The 10,951-nt window shown below is 40.5% G+C and overlaps 2 protein-coding genes across 2 annotated transcripts in view; both read left to right on the forward strand.

Annotated features, from left to right (window-relative positions):
* Positions 1 to 617: 617 nt before the first annotated feature.
* On the forward strand, positions 618 to 6,377 carry pla2g3 (phospholipase A2 group III). Its single transcript, XM_008325631.3, has 7 exons — positions 618 to 1,247; positions 1,867 to 1,999; positions 2,117 to 2,251; positions 3,405 to 3,697; positions 4,284 to 4,413; positions 5,245 to 5,355; positions 5,920 to 6,377. Exons 1-7 carry the CDS (start codon positions 713 to 715, stop codon positions 6,143 to 6,145), a joined length of 1,563 nt encoding a protein of 520 aa, XP_008323853.1. The 5' UTR covers positions 618 to 712; the 3' UTR covers positions 6,146 to 6,377.
* Positions 6,378 to 6,500: 123 nt separating this feature from the next.
* ttc28 (tetratricopeptide repeat domain 28) overlaps positions 6,501 to 10,951 on the forward strand; it is an 83,413-nt gene continuing 78,962 nt past the window's right edge. The window contains exon 1 of the mRNA XM_008325632.3: positions 6,501 to 8,013. Within this exon, the coding sequence (XP_008323854.1) occupies positions 7,984 to 8,013 (30 nt within the window). The 5' untranslated portion in view covers positions 6,501 to 7,983. The remainder of the gene's footprint in view (positions 8,014 to 10,951) is intronic.

A 10,951-nucleotide genomic window follows, 5' to 3' on the forward strand; every position in this document is an offset into this window, starting at 1 on the left:
AAGTCGTAAATTAAGGAGAAAAAAGACGTAAACGAGAAGGAGAAAATCGTACTTTTAGGAGGAAAACGGTCGTAATTTTATGAATGATAGTCGTAAACTTTATGTGAATACATTTGGAATATTAGAATCAACATCTGACTCGTGAACTGTCAAATTAAGTTTCTGTTTTTCTCGTAATAATTATATTAGCGGTAGTATAAACGTTAAAAGACGTTGTTCTGACCTGTCTCCTCCAAAACGTCATCTGAATGTCAATTTTCTAATCTGGTAAATTCACTTTTTTCTTTCAAACTTACCTTTTTGGTTCTCGTAATTTAACGACTTTAATCTCGTAATTTTATTTTATTCTCAAAATGTACTACTGTGTTAAATATGTAAATATACAAAGTGCAACAATAAGTGTGTGGATGATGGTTCTTCTGGTCTGTCCAGATCATGGAGGTCATGTCCGAACCACATCAAACTGTCTGTGTGTGGAATAATCGACCGATACGTCAATGGCTCAATGTCACTGCCAGTGGGTGGAGAGAGAGAGAGGGAGATGGAGAGAGAGAGAGAGAGGGAGGTCACATGACTCAGGCTCATGTACTTGACCCCGGCCTCCCCCCCTTCCTGTTTTAAACCTCTCTCCGACCTCTTCCTCTGCCTGTTTGGGTTAGATGTGGAGACCTGACGTGTCACCTGACATCTACCGTACCCTGAACGCACCACGATGACGCACGTGGCTTCGCTCTTCATTTTAGCGTCATCCCTGACGTGGATGTCAGCAGAAGCCTCCATCCTCTGTGTTTGGACCAAAGTTCTGCCCAGTGGAGATGTTCACAGCAGCTTCCTGCGGCAGGACTCGCTCTCTGTGCGGCTCTACCACAGCGTCTGGTCCCGGGAACAAACTCTGCAAAACTGCGCGTGGAGCGACCAGACGTCTGTGATCGACAACTACCTGTCAGCCTGTCGGCAGCGCAGCCAGGACTTCAGTGATCACCTGCAGCTGCAGCTGAAGTTGGAGCTGGACTCCGTTTCTGAGGCGGACTGTGACTCTGTTGACTCCTCCAGGACGGAGACGGCCGGGTGGTTCACTCAGAAAAGGTCTGTGAGGAGCGCTGGTGAGAGACTCCCAGCTGGAAATAGCCAGGGTCAAGATGGACGGTCAGAGGTCAGGGGTCATTCGCGGTGGAAGCGAGGTTTTATTGTACCCGGGACTCTGTGGTGCGGTTCAGGCAACAAGGCGCTTTCATTTACTGATCTGGGTAAGTGATCCTTCAGTTTAATATACCTGAGAGATGACACCTCACAGAACCAGACGGTGGGATGGTTACTGCACCATAGGAGTTGTTCAAGCAGTCTAGGCCTGTGGCAGCACAAACACAGTATGGCTAAGGTTCCTCTTCAAAACAATCGCATCATTTTGTGATAGCATTTTGTAAATATTTTCAATATTCTGGTATAAATCTAAACTAAATGTTTGGTTACATTGAGAAGACAACATTTTTCAAATTTGAATTGACTAATCATAAAATATTTTTTCATATGATTCAAAAGCTATGCAGGGCGCCCCCTAATGTATATATTGTATAGCTTTATGATTTATAGTGAACGTGACCAACTAGGATATACAAATGTACCTTCATGTTGTGATAAAGCGCACGTTAACACTGTTTGTTTACGTTTTTATTTTAAACTTCAGAATTAAAAACACAGGTGAAGAGAACTACAGCAGGGGTGTCAAACATAGGGCCCGTGGTCCAAAACCAGCCCACTAGGGGCTTCAATACGGCCCACTTGATGAATTTTGACACTTCATGTCATGTAAATATTTACTAATATACTTGAACACCCTCTCTCTGTGTGTGGCGTGGTGTTTCGCAGGAGTGTTTGCAGACACCGACAGCTGCTGTCGAGAACATGACCAGTGCAAACACACCATCCTGTCCTTTCACTCACAGTTTGGAGTTTTCAACCGAAACATCTTCACCATGTCTCACTGTGACTGTGACAACAAGTAAAGGCTTCCTTTAAACATGATTTAAACGGTTGACTGTGTGTGTGTGTGTGTTTGACGTTGTGTGGGTTTCACAGAAACCTCGTCTTACTGTCATTGTCATATTGTGCGCTGCAGATTCCGTCAGTGTCTGAGAGACGCCGACGACAGTATCTCTGACGCCGTGGGTTACACCTTCTTCAACCTGCTGAAAATGCACTGCTTTGAGTTCTCACACCAGCTGCAGTGCACACTGAGAAACTGGTTTGGAATGTAAGTCCTGTCCATCGACAGTTAGTGGTTGATTTTATTGACCATCTGTATCAGTGTCAGCAGTGATACTCGTTTTTACACTCAACAGCAACATCAACTGAGATGCATTTATTTTGATGAGGATCTGATTTGTCATGTAGCATGGATCTGTTCCCACCAGAGGCTCATGTCTGACAGAAAATCACAGAAGAAAATCTGATTTTCTTGGCATTTATCTGAAAGTGCTGTTGCTGCATATTTGAGTTTGCAGTCTCCCTGTTTCTCCCCCCGACATAAAGCTTAAATTAAATTAGATTAAATATTTTTAGTCCCTGCATCACAGCTGCATCATGTCTGTCATTTGATGGACTAGATGGACTTTTGACATGAGATCAAGTTATGTTCATCACACTTGGTTTTTATTTGTGAGTATTAACACATTATTTTCCACATCCCTAATATAGACAGGATATATAAATATATAGGCTGTATATAAAGACATGTCCCTTAGTGACAGGAAATGAAGTCAAGACTGTGTGAGAGAGAGAAAGAGCACCAACTAGTGGAGAAGAAAAAAGGTCATTATCATGACAATCTTTAACATATATGTTTGTTAATAAAGTTAGACAGGGAGAATACTCAGCACATCATGGGAATACACGCAGCAGACTAGGCCTAGAACAACGTAACAACCCAGAGTTTTATTTTTGCAACTTTAGAATTCTTGGTCTCAGATTTTAATTTGGACACTTTCTCACACATACAAGGTCTGTTCTGCTGAGTTGGTGGAATGGACATGGACATGGACAAAATGTCCCAACCCGACAGGCTACACAGACCTACTGACACAGACCCACTGACACAGACCCACTGACACAGACCTGGGACAGACACTGAGCAAACACTGGTTATTAGACACATATTTGTAAGATGTCACTGACAGCTGCTCTGATGTGATCTGACCTGACGTGACGTGACGTGACCTGACGTGACGTGACGTGATGTGGCGTGACGTGACGTGACGTGACGTGATGTGGCGTGACGGGGCGTGACGTGACGGGACCTGACGTGACGTGACGTGCCCTGACGTGACGTGACGTGACGTGATGTGATGTGATGCTCATATTGTGGAGTGTGTTGCTTACCTTTCACACAACGTTTTAACCTCTCTAAGGTGCAAAGAGACGAAGCAGGCTCTGTATGCTGAGGTCCACCCGCCCACGCTGTATGAATCGACCAATCCCACGGGGACAGTCGTGAACGTCACCAGCCCACTCCTCAACACTACAGCACCTACAGCACCAGTGCAGAGTCCCACAGCAGACCCTCGGCTTCTCCCCATCACTGCTGCTACACCGTCGACTGTCTCACCAGCGCTGACAACAACGCCCTCTATCGACACAGACGCGCAAATGACACAATCGCTGCCTGAGACACTGAAGACTGAAATGAGTGCCGACACGAAAGGTAACTTTGTTTATTTTAACTTTGTTTGGTAAATATATATGAGGAGAATTTGAAAATGATTTAGACTGAAATGAATTAGATCCCTATTTTAAATATGTTTCTTTAGAAGTCTAAATATTTCTGTAAACAGTATGTCCATCAGAGAATTATTTATTTTGGTAAAATTCTGGGTGATGTCTTTCACACCAGGTCACAACCTGTGACTCTGCTTTTTTTTAAAATGTATTTATTAAATTAAGATTAATTAAAACGTTCCTTAAACTTTGTAAAATAAGTAATAATAATTAAAATTGTCTTATGTGTTGACACATAAGAAACACATCTTTTAGTTAATTAGAAATCATTTTTTAAATGTATAACATGAGTTCTCTGACATATCCTAACATATTTTAGTTAATTAGAATTTTTTTTTAAATGTATAACATGAGTTCTCTCACTTTTTGACTTAACCTTGTTAAATAAAGTTTTGACAGATTAGTGTAGAGTGTTTACAGGAACTTTCTTCAAGGAGGATTTTCTTCCAAGTCTATTCTTGAATCTTAAAGGTTGTGTGACAGCAGTGACTGAACCTGTGTCTCTTTAACAGAGCTGCGTCGATCGTGTGCTATTTACAAAGGTCTGGATGAATGCACCGACGTGATTCTTCCACAGCAGACCAAGTACGGCCTTCACAACCCCGAGACCAGGACAATTTACCACTGCAACTGCACTGCCAGGTAAATCCAAAGGTTACACTGGAACACATGGCTTCAACTACAGCTTAGATTTTTTTCCTCCCACTGTACGTGAAAGAACGGGTTCTTCTAAATTAAAAGGCTCTGATTTAATAAAAAAGCTTCTGTTTCTAACAAGTTTGACTGTTAATGTAATGTTCCAAAAAGTCATGGTGATTGATGACCCAGTCAAGTCAGTTTTATTTGTATAGCCCAAATTCACAGAACACAGTGTCTCACTGTTGAGTTTTAAAAAGAAAATAGAAATAAAATAAAAATATCCTCCTACAAACTCATTTAAAAGAAGAAAAGATGCAAGACTGTAAACAGTAAATGTTTATGCTGAGTTTATAGTAACAATACAGAGTTTTACTTTAAATATTAGTGAAAGCCAAATTAAATCCCACATTGAGCAGCATTTTGGCAACGGTGAGGAGAAAAAACTCTTACAAGATCCTGAGATCACGTAGACTTTTGGATCCCTAAATTCTAAGCATTAAAACATTTCTGTAGATTATCATTTTCAAAGCTTCAGGCTATAATTACACTCATATATTTCTAAGCCCAGATTGAATGGTTTTGGTTTTAATTTCACAGCAGGCGTTGGCAGAGACAGTGTGATGTTTCATAACAGAAATGTACTGACGATGTAGTCAAACAGTCACTGTATGTTGCATGAGATGCCCCAGGTCTTTGAAGTATGTTCATAATTTATTATAATTTATTATAATTTATTTATTTAGAAGTTATTTTCTTCCTGGTGGATTTACTTCAGTCGTGTATTTTTTTTACCCCTTTCAGATCCATATTTGATTTGTCTCGCTCCTCTTTCAGATTATTCCAGACGTTGGTTAAACAGAGGCAGCTGACCAAAGTACAAGCTCATCTGTTTGTACATGTGTCGCCATCTTGCGTCCTTCCACAGGACTGCACTGCCGACGCAACGTTAGTATACAAACAGCACCTGAAAAATGACATAAAACATGATGTAATTAACCTTGTAACAGTCACAGGGTTATTACATGTTGAAGGGGAGATTTGAAGGAACACAGTTTTCTTTTCTATCTAGGTGTCAATTATTGCCATTTTTCACAAGGAGACTTAGCCTCAGCTAAAAAAAAGCATCATTTATCAATTTAAAATGGGACTTATCTTTAGTTTCAGCTTTATTTAGGTGAACAACAGAAGTTATATCTAAAATGGTATTAATAAGAGTTTGAATTTAGTCAAACATTAGTTAACTTTAGCAAGACAACCTAGCACACTTGTATTTATAATTTATATGTATTTATACTTTAATATATATTGTGATTTGCCACTTATTGAACTAAAAGGTTTTTAAAAAAAACAAGTTAGCTGTGTTTTCTTTTTAAAAAAGTTATATATCTAAGTATTGCAATGCAGAATTTCCTGTCAAATGTAAAAGCTAAAGCTAAAGCTAAAGCGACAATAATAATAAACTGGTATTCGACTAACATAACCGTTATCACTCTCCTGTTGGGTTGCCAGTTGTACAGCCACCCTGGTGAGGGCGGACCTTCCTCAGCACAGCCGGAGAAATGACACAGGCGTGGATGCGCAGCGCCCTCTAGAGGCGTTGACGTCGCAGGACAGACGGCCAAACAGCAGAAGAACAAGAAGGAAAGGCCGAGGTATGAAACTTCACAGACTGTGTCTCAGGATGCTGCGGCCCAAGGAGGTGAAAAGGACCAGTGGAAAAAGTCCAAGTGTTTAATGGATGACTGAAGTACTGTTAAATAATACCAACATGACCCTCAACATATGGAATACACTATATATTTAATGTCTTAACATTAAAATAGAGCTGTTGTGCAATAGATGATTTTATGGTTTTTATTTTTATTTTGAAGAAACTGAAGTTCATTTTCTAACCTTTTTATTTAACCGCCTTTTAAAGCCAACATTAAATTAAAGATACTGTACATAATACTCTTTAAACCTGGATTTTTAAATTGCAAAAAGGAAACACATGGTATAGGTAGGTATAAAACACCTTTTGTAAAGGTTTGTAAAGAGTTCAATATCACTTAGTGCGTATTAGTGCATAATTATGGTCAACTTTCAGCGGTTTGCTTAATTATTATGAAGGGATAGAAAAAAATGTGCGTTTTATGCAGCCCAATTATGTCTGCATAATTATGGTCAACTTTCAGCGGTTTTTGACATGCGTACGTACAACATTTGCACTATGTTGTGTGAATGCAACTATTTTGGACAGTTGTAAATGATCACCAGTTGTATGTAAACAATATGCATGTATTATTTTGTAAATACATACAATACATACATATATATTGTACAACAAAAAACAACAAAAAGCGAATGAACTGTCTGTAATCTGTAGATGTTTCTATGTTTTCCCCTGAGCTGCAGCCAAAGGTGGATTATGACAGATGTAAATTTATGTACATAAAACTGTAGTGACCTTTTTGTTATTGATGTGACTGAGATGTGTGACTAAATTAAAATAACCGTAACTGTTGTCAAGTAGTTTTTAAAGCAGTGGTTCTAACTTCATCTGTCAACCTAATATGGCGCCCTCTGCTGCTGGATGAAGTTTTACTTTCTTTCCTTTTAAAAAAAAATCAAAACCTTTCTTTATCTTGGGTCCCCTCTGCCTTATATTATACAAGCTAAAAAACAACAAAAACAACAACGTATTTCCCAATATAACTTTGCATGAAGAAACAATTATCAAGGCCCTTAATTGTCGTATTTTTTATTTTTATTAAAATATAGTAATGAAAGCGTCGTGGCCGTCCAGCATCAGTTATATCCGGGATAAATTGTATAAAACTGTAGTTGGGCTCCATGAGTTTCAGGGTCACGCGCGCTTTTGTCAAACGCACACTCACTTTCCCTCGCGTGCGCGTTCTCGCTCGCTATATGTGTTATATTTAATTTCCGGTTTTCAGGAAGAGGCTAACTGTAACTTCCGGGAAACTTGGGGGTGTGTACAGTTTACTCCAACTTCTTTTACCCTCGTATGGACTTACAGGGTAAAGTTTTTGTCCTCTTGTTGTTTATATTCTAAATGATAAAGATTTTTGTTGATGTTGCTAACTAAAAAAAAAAAAAGAAGTGGTAAAGAAACGGGACGGGATAAATAAAATTCCACAAGTTAATTACAAGCAGCAGCTCTTCACCGTCGCAGCACGAGAGGCCCGCTGTAATGAGTATCTGTCAGGTAACCAAACTCCGCTCTGATGTCATGAAGATGTAATTGAAACCTTGCTGAAGGCTGCAGCCAGAGAGCCGACCGGATCCCCGCCTCTCACCGGACTAACATTCCGCTAAGAAGGACAAGATCGGCTGTGGGAACATGGCGCACTCACTTCGGATTAACTTTCCCCAAGAAGGAGCAAAACTTTGCAGCGTAGCTACATAGAAAAAGATCGCACCATCTTGACCCGGGCGATAAGTTCGAGCGGCGGAGAGTGGAGAGAAGTGGATGCAGCTATTGTTGTGGACGCTGGCTGACTGTTTTCCTGCCCTGCTGCTGTCCGGCTGTGGGATGAAAGATTGGAGCCGCTGCCGCTGGATTTAGCAGAGATGGAAAAGCAAAGGACGAGGAAAGAAAAGGTAAAGTTGACCGGAAACACGGCGTGGATTTAGTTAACGGTTTTACAGATGACACCGTCCGCCGCTCAGTGAGTGTGTGTGTGTGTGTGTGTGTGTGTGTGTGTGTGGCAGCTGGACAGTGTGTGTGTGTGTGTGCTGGGGGAAAAGGCCGGGGGGAAAAAGGGAAAAGTTGCAGAAGTTGAAGAAGTTTGCGGCTGTTTACACTGAGACTGCTCATATTACACGGAGATGAGTGGACGCAGACACAACAGCGGAGGCTGCACGGACTGGCCGCTCCTTTCACACCGCACCGATCCACGCATTTAAGCCCGAGGATGTCATCTGGATGAGTGCTGACTTACTGTGATTTATGGACCTGACTGTCAGTGGGTGGGCGCTGAAGGGAACAGCCATCATCAGATGTAGCAGCACTAGCACTGAGCCTGAGATATAAAAAATAAAAAACAGGATAAAAGTCAATGAGGTTAAACAATGAAAAAAAAAACGGTTTTAAAAAAAAGTTTAAAGCTAGCTAGCTGGTATGCTATAAAAAGCTTACCGTAGATCCTATATAAAAAATTAAAAACAAAGAAACCTAAATATGTACAATATCTAGGTTTGACCATGATCTTGTAGAAAAGTGATCTGTTGTGGCTGAACATATTTTGCAGAAACAAAATATTAAGTTCAGTGACTGTGAAAAAAACTCACTTTTGGGATGTGGTCCACACAAAGTGGTCACATCGCGGTGCCTTTCCTGATGGAACCCAAACTGCACCTGGAACCCGGGGTCATACGACTCTATTAAGTTTTTTGACCTTATTTAAAAGAAAAACAAAAACAGAAAAACATCCTTAGAGTCCAACCTTAGAGCAGTCCTTTGTCTGCTGTAAAAACATCACCTAGCCAGGGTATTTAAAAAAACCCACAGCATAAAAATATACTTCCAGCAGACTGTGATCTAGTCAAAACATCTGTCATTTATTTTACATTAACTTCCTGGCAACTGGAATTAAACGGAGTTATTTTTGTGTTTCATTCCAATCTCAGGAAATCAAAAGACACATTTACACCGTTCTTTTACCAGGAGCGAGCTGAGGAGTGAGTAAATAATTGATCATCCTTCCTCCTATACACATAACATACAGCACATCGAGCACAAAAACACCCAGAGCAGCATTAGCCGTCAGTGTGGCGTTGAAGCCGTGTCACCAGATGACAGTGATTCATTGTCATCCACAGTGATAAATGACCAGATCCAGTGTAATTTAATTTTCTCTAGGCCTATTTTTCTGATGTTAATGCTAGCTGACAAAACTACAGTAAAGAAAGTTAATTTATGGGTTTGATACTTTTTTACTGTCACAAACAGTACCTTAGTTCACAGAAATGAAGCCGCTTTCCAATTTACTTGAATTTATGTTTTCAACTTAGAAGCCGCACCAGAATACAGCCACAAATCACAGCTCTTCAGACGTCGACAGAAAACTGGGTGACGTGTGCGTGAAAAACAAACAGAACTACAGCGATAACTATTAATACTCACTTTTGGTACTGTTTTTAAATGTTGCCCAAAGAACTGAGGATACTGTGTGTTAAAATGCATACGTCATTTAAGTGGTTCTCAGACTATGGCTCCTTTCTGGTACCATTGGTGGTACTTGGTTTCCCGGTGGTAGTACGTGCAGTATGTGGGGGAATCTGATTGTAATTATTTTCGTGTAGCTTTCGTAAAATACGTAAAGTTTAATTGTACTGCAGTTTTCACCGAGATATAACTCACAAACTGCTTCACAGGCAGATAAAAAGCAGGTTTGCTTGTCGTACTCCTTAAACCCTGACTTGTTGATAACCCAGACTCAGGCCTGAAGAATGCCTCATGAAACCGTTTGCCCCGCTGCCAGTGGCTGCTCCTCTTGTCTTGGCTCGATGCCTGCGACTTGACTTCCATCAGAGCTACAGGTCTGAGCTAAGAATCGCTATTTCCTTTTGTTCAGGTTTTTCAGCTTCACAGCTTATGTCACTGTTTGTGTGTTGTGAAAGGAAACGGGGAAATGTGTGTGTGTGTGTGTGTGTTTTGAGCCGTGAAGAATTTGAACAGGATATTCATGTTGTGTTGTGTCTGAATGTGAGTGTGTGAGAACACTTCTGTACTTTTGTTTTTTTAACTTGATCTTTTTCCTGTTACCAGGTCGCTTTCACACGAACAATTTATTTTATAACATGATTTCATGTCTTCCGTAACACGTCATGTCAAACTTATTTGTGCCCTGAAACCTCACTCCTGGGACTGTTGTATAAAAAAAAAGAAAGAAAGTGATGAAGTAGCGTTAGCTAGTGCGGAGGCTAAAGTGAAGAAATGGAGTGTTGATGTCCTAGAAAAGCTGCAGAGACAGAGTAAAAAAACAACAACAGAGGATAAGACCACAGAGTTTATAGGCAAAATAAGGCCCGGGGGCCGGATGCGGCCTGTTCAGCTTTTTAATCCGGCCACCAAACCTTTCCAAATTATATAATTTATTTAAATTATCATTATACTTCTGCCTTTTCCCTGCAATACCCACGTTTCCCTAATAGATGGCGTAGAAAATGATTTTTAGCTTTTTAGCATTTTAGCCATTATGCCTGACTTTTACATGTCCTTTATCTTAGTTCACACGAACGCTCCATCTGTCTGCTCCTGACCCGGCCACCCTGTTCAATTTTAGGACAATTGTGGCCCGTGGGTCAAAAAGTTTGCGCACGCCTGTTCCAGCCACATGTTTATTTCCTGTCGCCTTTAATGTTTGTGCATCTTTAATTTGTAATATTTGTTTAAGTTGCCTGGTGGTCAAAGGCCTGTTTTCCACCTCATGTGAATATGTTTAATTCAGGCCTTTGCTCAGATACTGTGATGGCGATGAATTATTTTATCATCTAGAAAAACATACTCCTCCGGGGTATCTGGGCAGTTCTTCCT

The sequence above is a fragment of the Cynoglossus semilaevis genome, chromosome 14 (genome assembly GCF_000523025.1).
Source record: "Cynoglossus semilaevis isolate Cse_v1.0 chromosome 14, Cse_v1.0, whole genome shotgun sequence".
NCBI classification, from domain to species: Eukaryota; Metazoa; Chordata; class Actinopteri; order Pleuronectiformes; family Cynoglossidae; genus Cynoglossus; species Cynoglossus semilaevis.